General features: G+C 37.3%; 2 protein-coding genes across 2 annotated transcripts in view; both read right to left on the reverse strand.

Moving 5' to 3' along the window:
- The window catches only part of LOC309510013 (uncharacterized protein), a gene marked incomplete at its 3' end in the record, with an annotated part of 1,894,646 nt that overhangs the window by 826,339 nt on the left and 1,043,681 nt on the right, over positions 1–24,626 (reverse strand). The gene's annotated exons all lie outside the window — the stretch shown is intronic.
- Positions 422–23,318, reverse strand: LOC309510004 (ribonuclease inhibitor-like; the record flags this gene model as incomplete). Its single annotated transcript, XM_082191141.1, has 5 exons — positions 422–426; positions 8,810–8,979; positions 12,925–13,095; positions 22,922–23,092; positions 23,287–23,318. 5 exons carry the CDS (start codon positions 23,316–23,318, stop codon positions 422–424), a joined length of 549 nt encoding a protein of 182 aa, XP_082047267.1.

The raw sequence follows: 24,626 nt of genomic DNA on the forward strand, positions 1-24,626 counted from the left end.
TCAACCCGAAATAAGTAATATAACCATTCCAATGACTCCGAAGCTGTTCAGTTAAGGTAAAAAAAGTTACTTAGTTCACCTTTAATCAAAAAATACTTTGCCTCGAGAAAAGGACAGTAACAAGTTAAGACCTTCCGTGCTGGTCGGATGCCGGACTTTGGGACGATTTAGCGTGAGCTTACAAATCACTTACAGTTCAATAAGCTCAATAACACAGCAGCAGAAAAAGGCTGAACATTTCAAATATAGGAGACTTTACATTGTGTTTCATGTGTGAGTCATATATGATCTTACCACAGTGTCAGTGTAAAAAAATTTAAACATGGGTAAAAAACATCACAAAGTCAAATTTAAATATAAGCACTCTCAAACGAATGCAAGATCTTCCTAAAACAATCTTCATCTGTGACTCCACAATATTTCAACCTGTAGAGAACAATGACGCTGTGTAAACAGTGTGTAAAATGACCATTTTATTAAAGATTGCAATGTGTGATGTGATTTGAATGTAGTAACAAGCAATGCCTCTATATTCTACACTGCTTTATAAAGGATGCCGGTTCTCCATGAACTTGAGGAGAAACTGAGGGACAAATGCCATGCAGTGCTGTAACTATGGAGTGATAAAGAGATAACATTAATAACACCTGAAGTGTAACTTTATCAATTAAATGTACTATATTTTAGTTCAATAATATTAATTTAATATTTTGAAGATATTTTTGTTTCTAAATATTTGTCCAATAATGATCCATTAATGGCCATTTAAAATAATATTTTTTTCTAATATGTTTATTACTTATATTACAATTAGATTTCATGCTTAGCATTTAGCATGCTAATATATGCTATTGCTAATTAATAGTTTCGTAGCAATCTAATACAATCTTATAACTCAGTCATGTGACACAAATATAAGAAATTGAATGAATTAATCCAGTTAGGGAACCATATTAAAATCACTTTAAAACTTCTTCATTGGGTTACTTGGAAATGACTTGATTCCACGATGTTGACATTATGTGAACAAATTATCTTTGTTGAACTTAATTGGTTCATGTGGAGCTGATGTGCATGATTCAATCATTTAAATCCAACACACTTTTTCAGTGCATTGTTTTCTGTATTTTAAAACGAATTTTGGATTTACTGTAAATCCCTCTGGTCCTCTTCGTTTAGGGGTCACACTTGGCTCCTTCACAGTCAAAAGTGACCGAAGCCTTAAAAAGTAAAAAAAAAATTCGCTTTTTTTTTTTTTCAGGAAAACCAATGTAATATATTTTTGTTCAATAATATTTTTTTATTATTATTTCGAATTTAGAAAGGTTTCTATGGTACTATGCAATAATTATAAATAAAAAAATGTATGAGCATTTTGTTCCATTAGAATTCATATTTTTATTTGTATTATTATTATTTTTCAATAAATGCAACATGTCACATTAGTGCAGGCCTTTAAAATCCATTTTTTGAAGTGAGAAAAGCGTCATCCAGTGGCGTTAAAAAGTAAAAACTTGTGTAATGTCGTGTAACCGCCTGTAGGCTGTACTGTTGCTCCCTATATAAATACATAGAGAGACTTTTTGATTCCGATTGTTTTTTTTAGACATGATTTCTCCATTTTATTCGTTTTTTTTAAATTTATTTGGATATATATTTAGACATTCTAAAAGACTATTTTTGTCAAGTTTTAGATAATTTTGTTACATAAGTATCAGGTTTTGCATTATGATTACAATCAAACAATAATGTTTGGTTAGAAAAGGAACACAATGCAAGCATTTTTGTTAATCAGTATTTGATCATTAAAAAAATCTAACAAAATAAGGGATGAATAGTGATCATTCAAAACACTTTATACAGACATTTTGCAATTAATTGGTATTTTATTCAGTTTAATTCTATAAATGGTAATAAAACTTCAGAAGGGAACAGCAATTATGATCCAACAGCAAAAACAATAAAATAACAACAGCAAACAATCATTATCAAACTGTAGGTTAAAAAACAGGAATAAAAATGTAATTATAATAATAAATATTATTTTAACTATGTACATACAAACTGTAATTATTTTATGTATTGTTGCATATGCAGCAGATATCAGGAACACCTATTAGGCTAAAATAAGACCAAACAATTATTATTTGTTTGTTTGTTTGTTTGTGTGTGTGTGTGTGTGTGTGTGTGTGTGTGTGTGTGTGTGTGTGTGTGTGTGTGTGTGTGTGTGTGTGTGTGTGTGAGAGAGAGAGAGAGAGAGAGAGAGAGATCTTTTGTATTTTTTAATTTATTGATTTTATTTCGCATATTCTCAAAGTTTGCTGTTGCAGTCTTACCAGTTAATTTCTTTGTGTGTGTGTGTGTGTGTGTGTGTGTGTGTGTGTGTGTGTGTGTGTGTGTGTGTGTGTGTGTGTGTGTGTGTGTGTGTGTGTGCGCATTTGAGCGAGAGTCTCTTTTGTATTTTTCTTCATTTATTGATTTTATTTTGCATATTATCAAAATTTGCTGTTGCAGTCTTACCAGATCATTTCTCTCTATGTGTGTGTGTGTGAGTGTGTGTGTGAGTGTGTGTGTGTGTGTGTGTGCGAGTGTGTGTGCGTGTGTTTGAGCGAGAGAGAGTCTCTTTTGTATTTTCTTCATTTATTGATTTTATTACGCATATTCTCAAAATTTACTGTTGCAGTCTAACTAGTTCATTTCTCTCTGTATCTGTGTGTGTGTGTGTCTGTGTTTGTTAATTTACAGTATGCATATTCCATAACAACCCGGCCCTCTACAAGAGTTTTAAACATTCCAAGCAAATCAGCATCTTCTCCTTCATTCTTACATGTATGGGATTTTAAAATAGACAGCTTTGCCTGTCCCACAAGAAAATTACCAAGTGTACATTGTACCTTCCATTCTTTCTTATACTTCACACCAAAAATGAACATATTTTTTGTAAACATAAAACCAAGCTTAGTAAACATTTTATCCAACAATTCAAACAAAGGAATTAATCTTGAACAATCACAAAAAAAATGAAAAACAGTATCGAGAATATTGCAAAAAGGCATGCAGATAAAACCATCTCATTAAATTTTGATACAAAACTGTTAGTTGCCGCACAATGGAGTACTCTCCACTGGAGGTCCCCAGACCTCTTAGGAATGGGGGGCTTATACAAACACCTCCATGATGGAGTTATTTCCGAAGAAATTGATAGATGTTCTCTCCATTTAGTATCAACACATCTTTTCAATTGAGTATAAAACAAGGATTTCACACACATACAATATAATATCTTTTTGCCAACATTATGAAACAATACATCTTCAAATCTTTTCAATAAAGTATCATTTAAATCTTCATCCAAATCAAGACTTATATTAACTCGAAGATCTGGAAAAATCATAGGCCTTTCATCATTCTCAATAAAATTGTTTACATAGGTCAAGAAAGACTGAGGAAAAGATTTTTTAAGATCTCCAATTATCCCTTCAACACATCTTTCTGATCTAAGCCCAACTCTATTAGCTATAGATTTAGCCGTATACCATTGACCCTTTGAAAAATCAATTAAATCTTTTACAGTAGCTATTCCTGTGTTTAAAAACTTGTCAATTACTGAACTCAGAATGGAAGAATTCCTTTTAAAGAGAGGATTAAAAAACAATGGTTCTAAAACACCATAATGTTTATCATCATCTCTCAATTTTTTAAACATTTGCCAGGCCTTTAATACAGTTACATAAAAGTTAGAAGAAGAAACACTTACTCTTGGATTTGGATTTTGGACAGATTTTTCAATTAGGAATAACTGCTTAGCTAATCCAACTCCCCCAATACTTTGTAAAACAGACAAACCTAATGCAATCCAGGGTATCTTATCTGAACAATATAATAGCCTTTGTAATGTTTGAAACCTCATTGTCTTAACTCTCGCCTCCAGATTTATAAGTCCTTGACCACCTTCTACAACTGGGAGATACAAAACTCCAGGAGGAAGCCAATGATAACCATCCCAAAAGAATTTAACAAAGACTTTTTGAATAGCAGTCAATAACTCTTCAGGGGGATTCAACACTGTAAATCTGTGCCACAACATTGAGGCTGCCAGATTATTAACGATTAAACATCTCCCTCTGAAAGATAACCTCGGGAGAATCCATCTCCACTTCTGTAGTTTCCCCACAATTTTATCAACTAATCCTTCCCAATCATTTTTCATATAAGTATCAGATCCTAAATATACCCCAAGAACTTTAAAACCATCTTTGATCCATTCACATTGTTGTGGGATTTGAGGAGGATCTATATCCCTCCACTCGCCTAACAGAAGGGATGTACATTTATCCCAATTGATTCTAGCAGATGTAGCTTTTTGAAAAGTTTTCAAACTAGAAGTCAAAGCAGCCATATCATCAATGTTCCTTATGAAAACAGTTATATCATCAGCATAAGCTGTGAGTTTTACAGGTGGGATCTCTGGAAAACCAGGAATACAGAATCCATATAGTCGTTTCCTCAAATGTGACAACAAAGGCTCAATAGAAATTGAATATAGAAGTCCTGAAAGAGGGCATCCTTGTCGTATACCTCTTGTTACTGCAAAAGGTCTAGTTAGACAACCATTAATCTTAAGCATACTAGATGTTTCACTGTAAAGCAGTTTAATACAAGAGACAAATTGTGGTCCAAAGCCAAAGGCCTTCAGAGTCTTTAGTAAATAAAAGTGATCCACTCTGTCAAAAGCTTTTTCTTGATCTAAAGATAAGAGTCCAATATCAATTTGATGTTTTTTAGCAACTGCAATAATGTCTCTTAGCAAAAACAAGTTGTCGAAAATTGTCCGCTCAGGGATACAGTATGACTGATCTTCATGAATTATAGTTGCCATACATTTCTTCAACTTATTAGTTATAGCTTTTGACAGTATCTTAAAATCAGTACACAGCAACGACACAGGGCGCCAATTCTACAAAAGTCCAAGATCTCCTTTCTTAGGGATTAATGTCAACACTGCCCTCCGACAGCTTAGGGGTAAAACACCTTGATTAAAGGACTCCAAAAAAACATCATACAAATCATGTCCAATCACATTCCAAAAGCTTTTAAAAAACTCAGCAGAGAGATCATCCACACCAGAAGATTTGCCACTGTTCAGCCCTTGCACAGCACTTGAAAGCTCATCAAAAGTCAAGAATTCTTCCAATTCCATCTTTTCTTCTTTAGACAACTGTGGAAGATCTAGAAGAAGTTCTTCAACTGCTACTTCATCACAAAATTCGGACTGATAAAGTTTTTCATAAAAAGAAATAGCAGAAACTATCATTTCTCGTTGATTGGTTATTTCTTTGCCATTAGGAAGTTTCAGTTTGTGAAAAAATTTCTGCTCTTTAGATTTTTTTCTCCAGTCCGAAAAAAAAAAGCAGTTGGAGCATCCATTTCATTGCACTTCACATATCTTGTTCTGACAAGTGTCTCCTTCTCCTGCTCTTCCAATAAATCCTTCAAAAGGCCTTTGTTCTCTTTAATGATATCACCTCCTCCCTGATTGCGGAGGCTTTGTTGAAGAATTTCTTGCTCTATCATCTTCATCTTCACTTTCAAGTTCTCAGTATTATTTGCTGTGTATTGTTGACAAAAAACCTTTATCTGGACTTTTCCCAGATCCCACCATTGACTAAGAGATGAATAACTACCTCTCTCTTCTCTCCAAGACTTCCACAAAAGACCAAAAGAGTGCACAAAGATGTGATCTTGAAGTAATGTATTATTAAAGTGCCACTGTGACTTATAGGATTTAGGTGACAAGACAGACATAGACATAGAGATATAATGATGATCTGATATAGATGTAGGGGAAATACGATTACTAAAAAATCTTCCTTTATTGCATTCCTCAATATAAAAACGATCAAATCTGGCAGCAGAAACCTTATTTGAATAAATTTTCAGCCAAGTATATTGTTTAACTTGAGGATAAACATCCCTCCACAAATCTACAAGACTATGTCTATTAATTAAAGATTTAAGAACATCAGGTTTTTCCTGGCTGAAAATGAGGCGGAGGTGGCAAAATCCGATAGCTCGGTACCTCTAGGGGGGTCCGGGGGCATGCCCCCCCGTAAGAACATTTTGTACATTTCAAAGATAAATGCATTAATCTGGTGCATCTTTTTATGTATAATGACCACTAGAAGGTGAAAAAACCCCCACTTTTTACAAGCATGTATTTATTTATTTTTAGGCATTTTAATAATCAGATAATTTGATTTTATTTACAGTTCATAGGGGGCCATGAAATTACAAAACAGTACTAGTAAATTACGTGACTGCTACTTGTGATAGCTTATTTTATAAAAACGGCAGAAGAATTTCGGCTATTGCCTAAGTCAGGCTGGCTCTATGGATATATTTTAAGTAACCTAACTAGTTTGAGAGCCGAAGCTTAAGAAAAACAGTATCGGTACCTGGCTGTGACAAGTGAAGGCACTTCGATGCTGCAGAGAAGGTGCTTCTTGACTTTCGTGCGTCTGTGGAGGTTGTGATAACTGACAGGTGATGTTGAAAAGGGGGAGGGGCAGGGGCTCGTGCGCTTTCGCAGAAATTTACCTTGCTCCGTTTGAGACAAGCACGTTTAGGTGCTTAAAGCCCTGCATTTCAGCCCGAGCCCGACGTGCCAATATTATTATTATTGACTTATTTATGCCCCTAGGGCCGGGCTTCGGGCCAATTCTCACGTCATAATTCACATGCGGCCGGGCCTCAGGCTTTTTTTGGGTTATCCTTCTTTTTATATTTTTAGACATTAATTTTAAAAATATGAGAAGCTGACGACGACGATAGAAAAACAAACATAGAAAGACATTTCATAACCTCATAACTTTCATAATCTTATAATTACACAGTGACATATGACTGACATGACAGTCTCATGCACGCACGCACACACACACACACACATACGCACGCACGCACACACACACAGAAGGTTTCCCATCAGCGCGACCCACGATTCACCTCATGTGCAAATAATGGAGAATATTAAGAGAAAAAATCACAGATGGCCAAATTAAAACGCAGCGGGAAGAGTGATAGAAGAGAGGAGGACTGGGTTAAAACCTTAGGCTACACTGTGGATGCTATTCTTTTTCTCCACGATGCTCTGTAAAAGACTGCTCTAACTTTTCGTTTCATTGGACTTTATTTTCGTTTAACTGTTGGAAACTACTGGAAAAAAGAATGGCCATGTTCTGTCGTGCATTTTTGAGGTAAGATAACCTGCAAGTTTATTTAATTTAATTGGTTTAGATAGGCTATTGCTCCTTTCGTTTGCGAGCGCTGGTTCGAGCAGCCTGAGCCTGCCTCAGTATTTCAAAAAAAGTTGTTTTACTCACTGTGGTTTAATAAATAAATCATTTGTTAAATTAACTGTCTGTGTGATATGCTTGAAGTGTTTTATAGCCTATCTATGGATTGTAGCCAAGTAAAGTAGCCTATTAGCGTTGATTTGAGAGGCTAAATTGATCAAACATGTTGTAGGCTATACTCGCTGTCGGTTCGGCTTCATTTAAAAAAAAATGCTCCAAAACATTTGTCTAAATTAACATGATAAAGAAATGAAAAGAAACATAACTAACAAAACTGACCTATTTTAATGGCTGCAAATAGGGCAGGCTGCCGCTGTGTAATAATAATAATAAAAAAAACGGACTCGGGCTGATAATTCTGATGAGCTGTCGGACTTGTGCTTGAGCGTCTCGGGCCAGGGCCGGGCTCGTGCTTATTCTGATGCAGTCGAAATGCGCAGAACGGTTTGAGAATGGAATGGAACCCGGCCGTGAACCCGCTGCCGAATCGTGTCGGTGGAAAAGAGGTATCTAATCATGTGATTCCGTCTTGAGTTTTTGTCGACAGACGGAGGCGGCCCGAAATTTGACGGAGGCGGCCGCCTCATAATTCTCTATGCAGGAAAAACCCTGTTCATGATTCCTATCCAATTTATGATCTACCGTACAATTAAAATCACCCCCTATAACAACAATCTTATCATCTGAACACTTCAACAATTCTTCAGAAAGTTTCAGAAAAAAATCACAGCGCTCGCTTCCTATATTAGGAGCATAGATATTATAAAAAGAAAAACTATTATTGCCTATTATTAAATCAGCTCTAAGAAGGCGTCCTGGTATTATTTCTAAGAAAACTGGATTATCTTTAACACGCTTTGAGAATAAAAACGCAACACCAGCACTCACGTTCGTACCATGACTAAGACTAATACTGCCCTCCCATTCATTTATCCAATCTGTCTCATTACAGGCATCAGTATGAGTCTCTTGCAACAAAATTACATCTGCTTTTTTAAGTTGTAAATACTTAAATAAAGTCACTCTCTTTCGTACATCCCTACATCCATTTATATTTAAGGATCCGATATTAAAGGATACCATCAGGATGAAAAAAGAGAAAATGAATAAATGCCAATATAGATGTAATTTCCAATACATAATAGGCTACCTCTTTAAGGACTTTTCTTTACTCTTTTTCTGACAGCACTTACAAACTTTTTTAAACGATAACGCTTAGGCTGATCTAATTCCTCAAGTGTTGCTTTCTTCATAGCCATAGCAGAGGAATCAAATAAAAAGCTTCAAATCAGGAAAATACGTTTCAATCTTTGGTTTTCTCTGTTTTTTTGTAGCATTCAAGAATTCATCCAGCTGTTCCAAACTATAATACCAGATCCTCTTTAATCGCCCAACAGTACTTTCCTGAGAATTGAATTCATCCAATTCATCAGTGATTAAGTCTGAACACTCACTATCCGGATCACTGTCAACATCCTGTGATATTGGTTCAGCATCATTTTGGGACATATCCCTATTTGATGCCTGCACCTCATCCAAGACATCCCTCACTTTAGACCCATCTTGTTCTCCAGATTGTTCTACCTCCTCCACAATCTCTACAGGGTCATTCATTCCACTCTGTCTAGCATCAGGAATGATCGCATCCGTTTCTGTAATCTCAATATTGCCACCCTGAGGCAACTGTTCTCTCATTTCAGTAGACGCGTCAATTTCCGCATTCAAATCAACTGCAGCGCTTTCTATAGTCGGTTTAACCAACTCGTTATTCTCCAAAACAATTGAATCTTGCACTGAACCATTCTTTGCGCTTTGAGCCTCTTTCACAACAGGACAACCTGTTTTAATATGGCCGTATTTTCCGCAAACAAAGCATTTCATAGTCTCAGTAGTGATAAATATTGTATAGTCCTTACCAAACACTGTCAATTTAACAGACACATCAAGCATTTCAAATTCAGCGCTTAATATCATCAGAGCCTGACGTCTGAAAGACATGACATGTTTCAACTCTGGATTTTTCAGTCCTAGAGGAATCATTCTAATCTGCCCAACCAATTTTCCATAACGAGCTAAGATAGACTCGAGCGCTTTATCAGAAATAAACGGAGGTACGTTTGACAACATCACTCTTTTAGAAAGACTAGACAAAGGTCAAATTGGAACAAATACATCCTGAACAGTTAAACCACACTCCACCAATTGACTAACCATTTCGATTTCCTTCAGAAAAACGACAATTGCTTTATTCATTCTTGAAGCGGACATTATGTTTTGTGCACCTATTTCTCGACCAATAGCGACCAAAACACTCTCAATAGACACAGACTCATCTGACGGCATGCACTTGCACGCGTGCCGAGCAGACAAACAGGAAAATCCATCGGAATTTGAGCCCATCTTTATCAGATAAACTGACAAAAATAGCCACTATAACACCTTCTCCTCTAACTTACAGCAATATTCAAAATAAATAAATAAACTCAGAAAGGAAAAGTTCAACTCACTCAGCAACTCCCAGTGGTGGAGGAAGTACTGAATCTCAGTACTTAAGTAAAAGTACAAATAACCAGAGACATATTTACTTTAGTAAAAGTAGAAGTACCACAATGAAAACCCTACTTAAGTAAAAAGTAAAAAGTACCTGATTTTAAATGTACTTTTAAGTATTAAAAGTAAAAGTACTTGCATAACAATTTATTCTCTTAATGTCTATATTCTAATAATTAGGGCTGTAACAATATGAATCCGAAATCGCTACACTCAGATCTACGAACCTGTGTCGCGGTGTGAGAAGGGAGAAGGCAGAATCGCGACACACCCCTTTTTTGAAGTTAACATTATACAATACGTAGACCTACACCACAAAACTAGTTGAGGATAAATTATTTAATATTTGGCAATTCCATCGTTATAAACGGGACATTTGCAGTAAAAACTTGAAATATAAATTCTCAGAAAATGCATTTAATACATATTGAAAAATACCAGTATGTGTTTTATATTTAATGGGAAATCTAGGCTACACATGCGTTACGGGACACAAACAATATTTAACTTTTAGGTAGAAAAATATTTTTTTGTAATTCTGTGAATTACACTGCGCAAACCAAAAGTAATACCCACCGGATGAAGGGTTGGCTCTCCACAGAACATAACATATTCATTTTATTTTATTTTTCGTGTTCCCATTTATGAGGAAAAAACAATGTTACAGACGTGACCGCTCTGAAAGGCACTAAAAGACTGCTTTAAAACTTTCACTGAGACCTCAAACAGAAAGCACAAAGCCTTTTTTAAATTTGAATTTCGTTTTGTATTAATTGTATCTCAATTTTAATCAATGTTTCATCAAACAATTGCCAGGATTTAATAAATAAGTAGAAAATAGATAATCACGACACGTAGGCGCTGGCGAGTGAACTGGAGCTCGTCTCATAAATGAACCGAAACTCAGCGTATAAGGTATCCTACTTGCCTCACAGACCTGATAAATATATCTTTAGACAGCTTTAAATGTGTACTTTTAAACAGAACAATTCAAAACGAAAGAAAACCGACTGCTCTCTGCTTATAATCCGTATGAAATGCGCATTTCTCTCTGGCGCGTTCACTACTGCGAAGATCGCGTATCAGTATCGTCAACCTCATCTTTGCAGCCGACACAGAAAACACTTGTTTATTAATAAACAATTAAAATGTCTTCTTGCTATATTTGACATATTCATTACTTTTGCTGGTTCTTTGTGACAGCTTTTAGGTGCTTTATTGTTAGCGCCACCAACGCGATCAGCACCGAAAACATGGAGATTTTTTTCAATCCCTGTTTTGGCAGGGGAAAAACTGATCCGAAAATGTAACGAAACGTTGTAGAAATGTAGTGGAGTAGAAAGTATAATAATTGCTGCAAAAAGTAACGAAGTAAAAGTCAAAAGTATGCACTATTGATTCTACTTAAGTAAAGTACAGATACGTGAAAAATGTACTTAAGTAAAGTAACAAAGTATTTGTACTTCGTTACATTCCACCACTGGCAACTCCACACACTCCTTGCTCACGCGCTCCCCACAAACACGCCGCACATGCGCACAGAGAGAGAGAGAGAGAGAGAGAGAGAGAGAGAGAGAGAGAGAGAGAGAGAGAGAGAGAGAGAGAGAGAGAGAGAGAGAGAGAGAGAGAGAGAGAGAGAGAGAGAGGGTCTTATTTGCGTCACTCCTTCATTGCTGTGCACTTTTTTTCTGCACAGCGGCTGATTTGTAGTTTGTACCACCAAAAGTTTCTCTGAGTTTTCGTATTTCCCATTCATTTCCTGTCGGTCATTTTTGAAGGAACCAAGTGTGACACTTTTTTTTTTACGACCCTTTACCATATCCGAATCATGTCTATGATTATTTTGTGTGTGTTCACAAAGCTAATACAACAAACGTCACCAAGTGTCATCCCATTCAGATGAAGCAAGATGAATCATTTTTAAACCGAAGAGGATCAGAGAATGTCAACATTGAAAAGTGGAAGATTAATCAATTTATTAAAGAAATGTTAATTATTAGAAACCTTTTTGTCCCTGATATTATTATTTTTTTTCTATTTCTATTTCTTTTTCCTTTTTTTATATTGTGCTCTGTTCTTTAGGACATTTATTATAGTTTTGTTTTGCCTTATTGTAATGGTATTTACTGCAATAAAAAACTTTGACGTTACTTCCGCATTCCTCGATTCCTATGGAAGTCTGTGGGTGTTGTAACTCTGTCAGTTCAAAAACACTGTTGTTTTAATATAACATTTATACTTTGTGTATTTGTGTAATGTTTTGTCTTGTTTGTGATGTGGAGTAATTATATATATATATACTATATAGTACTGTGCAAAAGTCTTAGGCATGTTAATCATTTTTCTGTTTCTTCATGTAATCACAGACGGACTCGATGATGGTGAGATCAGATCATACCGGCTGTTGTCAGATTCCTTGTGCATACACAAATCTCACTGGATTATTACAATTAATGGCAAAAAGAATGTTTGGAAATCTAAACTGATATTTCCTACTGACACATTACAGCAAAATATATAAATAACTGACTTAAAACCATCTTTTTTTGGGGGGGGGGGTATTAACATGCCTAAGACTTTTGCACAGTACTGTATATACTGGGGAGAACATTTATGTTTTAGGATTAGCATGTTTAATCAAGCATTGGCTCACCTGTGATATTCACTGATTTAACTGAATATTTATTTAATGTGCATTTGGACTGAAGTAAGTATCACTTGTAATTTATTGTTTAACTGAGTGTCTATGAATCACACATAAAATACTGGTTTTGGTTTTCCTGGTCAAACTATAATTGTACAGAAAATGAGCTCTCAATAAAATGTATTCATTTGTCTCTCATTTGTGTTGTGTGGATGTGTAATTGTTTGGTTGGACTCCTTCTTCAGACCCGAAAACAAGCTAGAGTTTAACAAGCAAAGTTGGTGATTGAGTAAAAAAGTTAAAAACTATTAAATAACTAATACATAATATATTTACCAAGGACAAAATATGTGTTTATCAGAGAGTTCATCTTACCCCAGTTTCTCCAGTTTACAGTGAGGATCCTCCAGTACAGCAGAGAGCAGATGAACTGAATCTCCTAGTTTATTCTCAGACAGATCCAGATCTCTCAGGTGTGAGGGGTTTGATCTCAGAGCTGAAGCCAGAGCAGAACAACCTTCATCTGTGACTCCACAACCACTCAACCTGTAGAGAACAATGACACACTCTTCACTCTCTCAGTTCAGATCAGATCAGTTTAACACAAGGGTCCACAGCCGTACTGCAGGGGGTCCGCCAATTAATGCTTGATCACAAATCATTTGTTAAATTAAAAAAACAGTAAAAAACATCACAAAGTCAAATTTAAATATAAGCACTCTCAAGCGAATGCAAGATCATCCTCAGTTGATTCTGTAATAATATCATACTGGCAAACTCTCAAGTGTGTTTTTGTGTTTGAGCTCTGGAGAACGTCAAATGTTTTTACAGCGGTGAGTAATGTAGCCAATCACAGTCATGTTTGTTGGTCTATTGAACGCAGCCAATCAGAGGTGTTTCATTTTGTCAGAGTCCACTCACCGAGATATAAAGGCCCTGTCCTAAATGGCACACCTCACTTTCAGTCTTGTAGACTTACAATGGCTTCTGCGTGCCCATTAAGTCCATAGGGTGTCCCATTTAGTAGTTTTAGGTTTCAGAAGGGTACTCACGAGCGCCCCTCTGCGGTCGATATGTGCTCTAAACGCGCACTGAAGCGAGCTCCACAGCAGACTTGTTCACGGCAGTCAAAGCGGCGTTACGTCAGGAAAGTGCGGACTCAGAGGAAGACCGCGAGTGTTTAGGGTGCCATTTGTGACAGGGCCAAACTCACAATTGCGTGACATAAATAGCAATTGCAAGAAAAAGTCCGAATTGCGAGTTTATACCTTGCAATTCTGAGGGGAAAAACAGTCAGAATTGTGAGATAAAAAGTCACTGTTTAACATGTTCAAACAAATAATGTAGCAAAATGATCATTCAAATGTTATTTTTCTTAATTGCATTTACACCCACAGTTAAGACACTTGCGATTGCATTTTCATTAAATGTCCCGCAATGAATGAAGCAAAATTCAATGTGCAAATTGAAAATGCATTCCGCCGTCAATCACTGCGTGAAGTTGGCCCCGCCCCCTCCCTCCCTGTCAATGACTTTGTGAAGTTGGCCCCGCCCCCTCCCTCCCTGTCAATCACTGCGTGAAGTTGGCCCCGCCCCCTCCCTCCCTGTCAATGACTGTGTGAAGTTGGCCCCGCCCCCTCCCTCCCTGTCAATCACTGTGTGAAGTTGGCCCCGCCCCCTCCCTCCCTGTCAATCACTGTGTGAAGAGAGAGAGATTTATTTATCCTTTCGGAAATTTGTTCTACACCATACAGCATCGGTTTCCAACAGGGGGGTCGCGGCCCACAAGGGGGCCTCACCGAGCTCTGTGGGGGGGTCGCGTCATATTTTGAAAAGTTTTGAGCAATTTGCATTAAATAAAAGTCCTTAACTTTTTTTCTGTTCAAAATTTATATAATGAGCGAGTTCATCATGAATGCATTTTGCAGTGTTTTTGTCTTATCCTGAATCACTATGGTACACCTATAATAAGTGATTACATAGGGACTATTTTACCCTGGTTCGGATCGCTGCCGCTGCGGAGTAGCCCAGTACCTGCGTGACTCGTCATAGACGCACACAGAGAGAGAAGTAGTTCCGGCTACAATGTTCTTCCGAAAGACGCATTATTCTGTTAATAAACACAAGTTTATTATCACTTGCTATAGCGCCAAAAGCCTCAAAAATAAAGCCTCACAAATAACATGCAAGTATTGAGGCCCCAGACAGAAGTCATTTAGTAATAGCCTATATTCATTCTTTTTTTACCTACACACAGGTGTGAAAACTGATATTTTTATTGCATTTAAAATAGGGCAAATTTATAGGCTACTCCTAGGCTTACATTTTTAAATTACAAAGGGCCTACTAATGTTTTTGTTATTGTATTTTCAATATTATAGGCTATTATTTGTGCATAAACATATCTGTTTATAGTAAACATACCGTTTGTTTGAAAACAACATATTTTGTCATCCTTGCTGCAAGCTTACAAGAGCGATAATATCATTAAATGTGAAGGGGGGCCCTAAAATATTTTCTTGGGTAAAAGGGGGTCTCAGACAAAAAAAGGTTGGGAACCCCTGCCATACAGTACGTCTGATACATTTATACATAAGACAACAAGACAGTTGACAAGACAGAATTCCAAACAAAATATACAACAACATTTCCCTCTCCCCAAACACCCCCACCCTACCACACCCACACCCATACACAACATCAGGACAGAAGACTCAAACCCCACTACACATAACTAGGATAATAAAGTGCAGTTGTGCATACTGTAACAGTCAAGCTGGAAAGAAAGTGCATGATGCTATTTAAAGTGCTGTCCTGCAGGTAAGTTCTTATTCATAAGTGTAATGTAGTTGGAATGAATGACTTACTGGCTCGATTAGTTTTGAAAGAGGGTAACCTAATCCTCCTCCCTGATGGCAACACCTCATATGCCTGGTGTAGGGGGTGTGACATATCTCTATTAATTGCTTGACCTTTCTTCAACACCCTTCTTTCACAGGTAATAGCCATACTGTCTATTTTTTTCCCTGCAACCTTGCTAGCCAAGTTAACTATCTTGCTCAGTCTGTTTTTATTGGTCACTGACAAAGAGAAATACCAGGCAACACAACAAAAAAGTAGAATGCTCTCCACAAATGAGTGATAAAAAAGTAACATCATATCACTATCCACTCTAAATTGTCTTAGTCTCCGCATAAAATGCAGCCTCTGCAGCCCCTTTTTATAGTATAACTGTTCCATTGCAACTTATTATCTATTATTGTCCCTAAGTACTTGTACTCGGCTACAATCGCAACATCCTCTTCATTTATAACCAAACACTGATGGGGCTGGCTCCCAATTCTGTAATCTATTATTATTTCCTTTGTTTTCTTTATATTTAGATGAAGATAGCTGGACCTACACCAATCTGCAAATTGATCCACCCAGGCCCTGTAGTTGGTCTCATCACTATTCTGTATTAACCCCACTATTGCTGTATCATCTGCAAATTTTATTGTAAGATGCTCAGGTGTATTACTTCTACACTCATTAGTGTAAAGAGTGAACAATACTGGTGAGATGACACTGCCCTGTGGGGATCCTGTATTGGTCATAATCGGGGAGGACACAGCCTCATTTACCCTAACACACTGTGTTCTCTCCGTCAGAAAGGACTCAACCCACCTTATAATGTTAGGATTTACCCCTAACTGCCCCAGCCTCTCCATCATAATGTGGGGCCTGATGGTGTTGAAGGCGGAGGAAAAATCTATAAAGAGAACCCGGACATATCGTTTGGGCTTATCCAGATGGCAATAGATATTATGGAGCATATACAGAAGGGCATCATCTGTGCTCCGCTTGTTTCTATAGGCAAACTGTAAAGGGTCGATATTACATTGCACATCATTTAGAATATGTCTCAGAACAATTCTCTCTAGGCTCTTCACCACGATTGATGTTAGGGCAACTGGACGATAATCATTTAAATCAGCTGGTCTTGCTACCTTAGGTACTGGTACTATGAGCGAGGACCTCCAGGCTTTAGGAATGTAATGTGTATCTAATGACTTTTGAAAAAGCTGGCAGAAAATGAGGCTAAGTTGTTCACTACACATTTGCAAAACCCTACCACTTATTTGATCTGGGCCTGGTGCTTTTTTAGAATCAATTTTTATTAAAAACTCTACGCACCTCCTCCGCTGTAATAGTTGGAGGAGTACCATACTGTAACTGCTGTCTAATGGCATCACGCTCCAGGAGAAAGTCTGATGTTTCGAACCGTGCATAAAAACCATTCAGTTCATTTGCAAATGCTTGATCATCTCCATTTGCATCTATGTGCCTTTTCTTCTCTTCCTTCCCTATCATTGTATACATCCCTTGCCATGCATGTTTCAGGTTATTCCCCCTCATTTTCACCTCAATCTGCCGTTTATATTTCTGTTTACAGTCATTTGTTATCTGTCTAATCTCCTTCTGAATTGCTTTCATTTTAAGCCTGTCTCCCTGCTCAAAAGCTCTCCTTTTCCTGTGCAGTGCAACTTTTAATTCTTTATTTACCCAGGGTTTGTCATTTGGAAATACCCTAAAAGTTTTTTCTGGGATTATACAGTCCACACAGAACCGAATATAGTCAGTCACCACTAAAGTCAACTCTTCCAAATTCTTACTAGTGTGCACGAAAATGTCCCACACAGTACAATCAAAACAGCCTCGAAGGCGTTCAACAGACTCATTAGTCCACTGTTTAACTGTCTTTATCTCCGGTTTGCTGGTCTTGAGCTTTTGTTTATACTGCGGGACAAGCTGGATTGCATTGTGATCCGAGTCTCCGAGGGGTGGTTTTGCATAGCCCTTATAAGCGTCTTTAATATTCCCAAAGCATAGATCGAGTGTTTTATCCCTCCTTGTCGGGCATTCGACGTATTGATAGTAATTGGGCAATACGCTTTTGATTGAGCATCCATTAAAGGGTTAGTTCACCTAAAAATGAAAATTCTGTCAGTATTTACTCACCCTCATTTTGTTCCAACCGCGTAAGACCTTCGTTCATCTTCGGAACACAAATTAAGATATTTTTGATGAAATCTGAGAGCTGATAACTTCTCCGTAGGCTGCTAGGTGGCCCAAACTTGCTGCCCCAGAAAAGTTATTAAAGAGATCGTTAATATAGTCCAAATGACTACAGTGGCTCAATATATCAAGCGACGAGAATACTTTTTGTATGCAAAAACAAACAAAAATAACGACTTTATTCCACTATTCATTTCCTTCTCTCTGGGCCACTAGTTGGTTCGCGTAGTGTTTTTGCGCTGCGCGTCACACACATGACCAGCGTCGGCCAATAGTGAGCCTACGTGGTGACGTGTAACACAGACGCGCTGCGCAAAAACACTTACGAGGCCCAGAGAAAAGGAAATGAATAGTGGAATAAAGTCGTTATTTTTGTTTGTTTTTGCGCACAAAAAGTATTCTCGTCGCTTGATATATTGAGCCACTGTAGTCACGTGGACTATACTAACGATCTCTTTAATAACTTTTCTGGGCCAGCAAGTTTGGGCCACCTAGCAGCCTACGGAGAAGTTATCAGCTCTCAGATTTCATAAAAAATATCTTAATTTGTGTTCCGAAGATGAACGAAGGTCTTACACGGTTGGAACAACATGAGGGTGAGTAATTACTAACAGAATTTTCATTTTTGGGTGAACTAACCCTTTAAAGTCTCCGAGCACAAACTTCGGTGCATCAGGTGCCATGTTTTCTAGTTTAGCCATTGTGTCGTATATCCTATTTGCCGCGACCTTAGTATTAGCGCGGGGATGAATATATACCACAGTGACAAACACCTGACCAAATTCCCTAGGTAGATAGTAAGGTCTTACCGACAGCGACAATAGCTCAATATCCTCCGAGCAATGGGAGTCTCTTACTGTGTAGTTTTTACACCATCGCTCATTTATATAAACACACACCCCCCCTCTCATTCTTTTGCCGGTTACCTGTGCATCACGGTCCAGTCTAATCGGGTCGCTAAACCCTGTGATCCTGAGTGTTGAGTTATCAGTCGTGTCTTTAAGCCATGTTTCCGTGAAGCACAACAGACAACTTTCCCGATACTCTGAGAGGTACCTCACAGCGTTCCGTAGCTCCGTAAGTTGCTTCACCAAGGAGCGGTTGTTAGCCAGGATGACCGTAGGTAGAGGTGGCTTGCTCCCCCGTGCGCGAACTCTACGCCGTACGCCTCCTCGCCGGCCTCTTTTCCTCTGTGATGTGGATGTCCGTGTACACTCATCTGGCAGATCGACTGGAAAGTTTCCGCTATGCAGATCCCTTAGTTGCCAGAGTTGATCCCGGGTATAATGTAAAATCCCATATGTTGTGGCGGCGGCCGATGCATAGCTTCCCCGACTCAGTGAAAGGACTGTTAACAGCAACAGGTGAATCGCCAGGACGATAGACAAAAACTGCGTAACAAAACGCATCTTGACTTTGTTGGCTCGCTTCTGACTTAACAACCAAACTTTCAAAGCGTGTAGTTCGAGGTTTATGTGATGAAAAACGCTTACATATAACCCATAAAACAAACAAACATTTCAGACGTGCTGTAGGCACTCGTCGCCACAGTGCAGCGCCGGAAGTGAAGTTGGCCCCGCCCCATCTAACCGTTCTAACCTGTGTAGTAGTAGTAGTACTGATAAATAGTAATAAGTAATTATTGATGAATAATTATTTACATAAATGTGATGCTTAAGTTATCCTAGTTTCTCTCTACAAAATAGTACATTTTACAACATTTTAAATCACATGATTTTAAACCTAAATTTGATGGATTAATAGCATGTGGTCACCGCAAGTATTATTTATTTTTTTTATGCGTGTATACAGAACATTTTAAAATTAAGCCATTTTATTTTATTCAGGTCATATTTGCTGTTGAGTGGAAGCAAAAATTAGTCAAGTAATTGTCTCTGTAATGTTAATCCTAAAGCTACAATAAAATATGGTCTGTAAAGAACTTAACATACCAGTACACATTCAAGGGAAAACGCAAAAATAATAACAGCATCAAGAAAAGAAATCTTGTCAGATGTCCAAAAAAAAGAAAGAAAAAAAATGCTTTAAGATATTTTGTCTGGTAAGAGTTCCTTCGTTAATGGCAAATTTTTCCACAGTGATCTGTACATAAGGTTCCTCTTAATTTGCTGTTCAGTGTCTGCAGGACAAGCAAAAAAAAAAAAAAAAATCATCACTGATCAACTCTCTTCTAGTGCGCATGCATATATGACGTCACCAAACACACCACCGCGCATGCGCGTAACAGCGTCCAGTACGTGTTGGATCTGATCCAGCTACGTCATCGTGCTACAGGCTGCAGAGAGGACTTCTTGAGAGTAGTCGAGTGCAGGCGGGGAGGAGCTGCAAATGGACACGTGAAGTCGGACACTTTCTGGTTCCCGTAGTGACCGCTCACGTGGTGTTTGCATACTTTACCACAGCTGAAGTGAAATAAATGCAATATTTGCCAAATAATACACAGATGTTTCAGAGACATTTTCATTCAATACTTTATGTACTGCTTCATACAGCGTCTGTTTGAACAAGAATAAAGTTCAACATAAACTTCTATCAATGAAGTGGAGTCTACGTTTTTTAATCAGTTTTAATTTGATAAACATGACACAATATAACATCGCAACTACATGAAAAGAGTGTTTACTGTTATAAAAACCTGATTTGTGAGCTTTAGAGGAACTAAAGGTAATAAACACGAAACACACGTGATAGTTGTCATGCGGTGAATCCGGCCAATCGTGGAACAGCTGTGTCGTCATCAGAGCTCGTGCAGCCGCTCTTGAGAAGCTGCGCTGGCTGAGTTCTCCGGCTACTCTCGAATCGCTCTCGCGGTACTTTGATGGCATATGTCACAGTCACATGGCGTCGGCACTTTATCAAGTCGGACAAAATTTCTAACCGGCATGCACTGCTTCAAGTCAGCCGCCGATCGGTCTGCGCAGACCTGCATGAAGTCGAACAAGCCTTGTGTGAAGTTGGCCCCGCCCCCTCCCCCCCTGTCAATCACTGCGTGAAGTTGGCCCCGCCCCCTCCCACCCTGTCAATCACTGTGTGAAGTTGGCCCCCCCGGTGACGTCATCATCTATAAGTCCTCCTGGGAAGTCGTGTTTACGACGGCAGTGCGTTCAAGTCACTTTCGTCAGAATAAGATGGCGGTGTACTTTCTCTTAATTAATTACATATAAATACAGCAAGATTCTTAAACTAGTTCTAGAAAATGAAGAACAAAGAAATGTGCATCCGGTGTACTTTGTTTTTTTATATTTTTCATTAATTTATGAAGCCACTGCAAACTTAAAATATGTTAAAATATGTATTCAATTTACATATTAAAACTAGTGTATGAAATGGCAAATGTAAATAATATAATTGAATTTTAATTTTAATTTTGCACCAAACGTTGCACAAATGTAATGGAAAACGTAAATTTAAATACAGAAATGCATTGCCATTTTACATATTACATTTCAAATTGAATATTGCTACCCATATGCTTCCATAGAACGCAAAACAATGATGATGATGCATAATAACGCCAGCGTTGTGGATACACTTACCCAAAACCCTCCATAACTTTTCCATTAATTTCACATTTTATTTGTATAGCGCTTTTCACAATACATATTGTTTCAAAGCAGTTTTACAGAAAATGCACATCTACATTACAATTTAGAGTGATCTGTTATCAGAGGTGACTGTGTGCAAGTTATGTATTTCAGAAATGTACATATACAAATCACACAGTTAACTAATAATGTATTAATTTTATTTACTTTATAACTGGCACTTATTTGGAAAAAAATTGTTGAATGGCAAATAAATAAATGACGGACTTTTATTATGTAAGCTTTATTTTACACCTCAACCGACAAGGGAATTTATAGTCATATTTATAGTGTTAATATTAATTTGCGAGTCCACAAACTCATTCTCTTAAATGGCTTGGGTCTGCAGAGCATTCACAGCGTACAGTATACGGACTGAATGCCCCTGACCTGAAGCTTTTATATCAAGACCATTTTCATGTTTATCATTTATTTCTATTATTTGCGTTGCCTTATAACTTCATGCTTACAGTTTAACACATATGTGTTTATTACCACAACAGTAAATAAGTGTCTTTAGAAATGTTATAATATATATTATAATGAAAAAGACTAATAAAATTGTCTCTTCATATTAAATGGATAACAATATATGTCTGGACACTTGAAAAATGTGTAATAATGGGGCCAATAAAACTTAAACATTTAATGATTTATAAGCATTTCACATATTTCTACACTAATTATACAAAACTATTCTGCCAGTGCACCATACTGTACAAATGAACTAGATCAATGTTCATTCTTGTCTGAAACTTTGGAGGAGACAAATATGAAACCACCAGTATGAAGGGCCGTATAGGAAACAATTATTGAAAAGCCTCAACACTAGTGAAACAAAAAACATTGATCAACCTTGGTGAAATTCATTCATACGCATTACTGAAATAAGAAGAGATTTCGGTAGTTGATGATGGCTAATTTCCCTTGAAAAGGAAGTTGTGTGTCCGCACTTCTGTTTAATTTGGCGCGTCTCATAAACTCTTTTAAGCAATGTCTGTTAGTTGTAACGAGTTGTATGGGAAGCCAAACACACCAACAGTGGGACGAAACGGAGCGGTGTTACAGAGCTCATGCCGTGCTGACATCATCGGTGCGGCTCAATGGACCGAGCTGTGTGACCGACACGACATCGCAGGGAGGACGTGTTTGCTAGCGAAACCGAATGGACAGCGCAAACTAATCTCACCAGCGCGACGCTGACCATGTTACTTTATTCATTATTGCTCCGCAGAAGTTCAGGTGTTTTCCCTGCATATAAGATAATGAAGATCAGCATGAAGTTATTACATTTCTTTTGCTTATTATCTTTCATATTAGTACATTAGTAGTGTTTGAAAAGCTACTTTGAATTTATTTATTTTTGTAGCCACGGAAAGAGCCGTTCAAAGCAGAAACTTCAACGATTAAGGACTGTGCAGTGCCGGGGGAACTATAGGATCAGATTATTGTTATTAAATTATTAAATAAATAAATTAAAATTATTGAACATAATGAATATAATGAAATACTCACTAAATTGAAAGGATATATTTTAAAAAGAATGTAAAAATGAACACTAATACCAGATCATGAGATTAGACATTTGTGTACACCTGTGATTTCTGTGCTGAGATTTAGTGTTTACAGAACATTTTACAAGCTAATTTTAGTCCTAAAATTCTTACTGAGGACAAAGACATGTGTGACAATCAGAGAGACAATCTTACCTCAGTGTCTCCAGTTTACAGTGAGGATCCTCCAGTACAGCAGAGAGCAGATGAACTGAATCTCCTAGTTTATTCCCCCACAGATCCAGATCTCTCAGGTGTGAGGGGTTTGATCTCAGAGCTGAAGCCAGAGCAGAACAACCTTCATCTGTGACTCCACAATCCCTCAACCTGTAGAGAACAATGACACACTCTTCACTCTCTCAGTTCAGATCAACACGTACAAGCCACAATTCTACACAGACTATTAAATATGTCTAAATTTCAATTGGAGATTTATCAGTCATAAAAAAAAGAATAAAGAAATTCAAAAAGCTTTCAACACATGTTCTTCATAAATCCAACCGTTCTAAATGAGCTCAAACACAACTACACCTCTTCTCTGTGACAGACTCATCGTGAAGATGAAAGCACACAAGAGTATGGTAGGTTAACTACTGACTATAAAGTTACTTTGTAACTACATGCCAACTTATTCTAACCCTAACCCTACCAGTCTACTAATAAATCTATTAACACTCCAATGGGAGTTAGTAGACATGTGCAACTGTACTGATAGTCAACAGAATGTGTTCAAGGGACCATTAAAATAAAGTGAAACCAATATGGTCAAACCTAAATTGATAATTATGACAACACTGTTGCTGACAGTGAACATACCATGAGGTTTTACTGGATATGCAGTGATTGTTTCTGTCTTCCTAATGCTACCTTCTGCCTCTCTGTTTTGCTCTTGCACACAATCTACTTCATGCCTTCTGTCCTCTGATTGATAGTTTATACTTTTTTTTTATCAAATAAAGTATTTTTTGCTGAGAAATGATTTATTAATGATTCATGATTTTTATAAATTAATGTAAGAAACATTTACTGGACTGAAGAAACTGGGTTTATTGATTATTCACCATTTGTTAATGTTAAAAATTTAATTCTTTTGACATTTTTTCATGTTAATATAAATGTCAAATATGACACAACAGGCTTTTGGGGAACATTTTCCATCTCTTAATTATTATTGATTTGCATTGAATTGCATATATGTGTCAGGCAGTGTTGGGAAAGTTCACTTTCTACATGAACTAGTTCAAAGTTCAGTTAACAATTTTTTAAATGAACTAGTTCAGTTCATAGTTCAAACTTCAAAATTTTGAACTAAAGTTCACAGTTCCAAAAAATGAACTAGTTCAGTTCTTTTTTTCCATATCGTCGCTGTCGGGCGGAATCCTCGTATCTCCAAAACCATTATTTTTCAGGAAATTAAAAAAACTGCATATTTTTTGAGTTATTAAACATTGTATCGTTAAAGTTGGTATTATACCTTATATTGCTATCATATACTGTTGTATACCAACATTAACACATCATTTCCCTAAAATCATGTTTAATCGGAGATACGAGATTTATGACTTGGGAGCGGGGAGATACAAGGTTACGCTGTCATTGATTAGAATGGAACGGACACAGACGTCGCTGCTGCCAGCAGTGTTTATCACAGTCTGCGGTCGCGTTCAGCCTTTTGATAAGAGATAAGGCTTTAAGAGCTATTCAAATCTAATGATTTTGGTTACATACATCTTCCTAAACTCCATTTTAAACGTTTAAGAGATATGAGTGATGCAATACCAAAATATTAGGCTGTCTAAAATAGGCGGAAATTAATCTGCACGCAAACAAAATCGGCGGTCGCGTTGAGCCTTTTGACAAG

The sequence above is a fragment of the Leuciscus leuciscus genome (genome assembly GCF_965113295.1).
Source record: "Leuciscus leuciscus genome assembly, contig: SUPER_11_unloc_1, whole genome shotgun sequence".
In the NCBI taxonomy this organism is placed as follows: domain Eukaryota; kingdom Metazoa; phylum Chordata; class Actinopteri; order Cypriniformes; family Leuciscidae; genus Leuciscus; species Leuciscus leuciscus.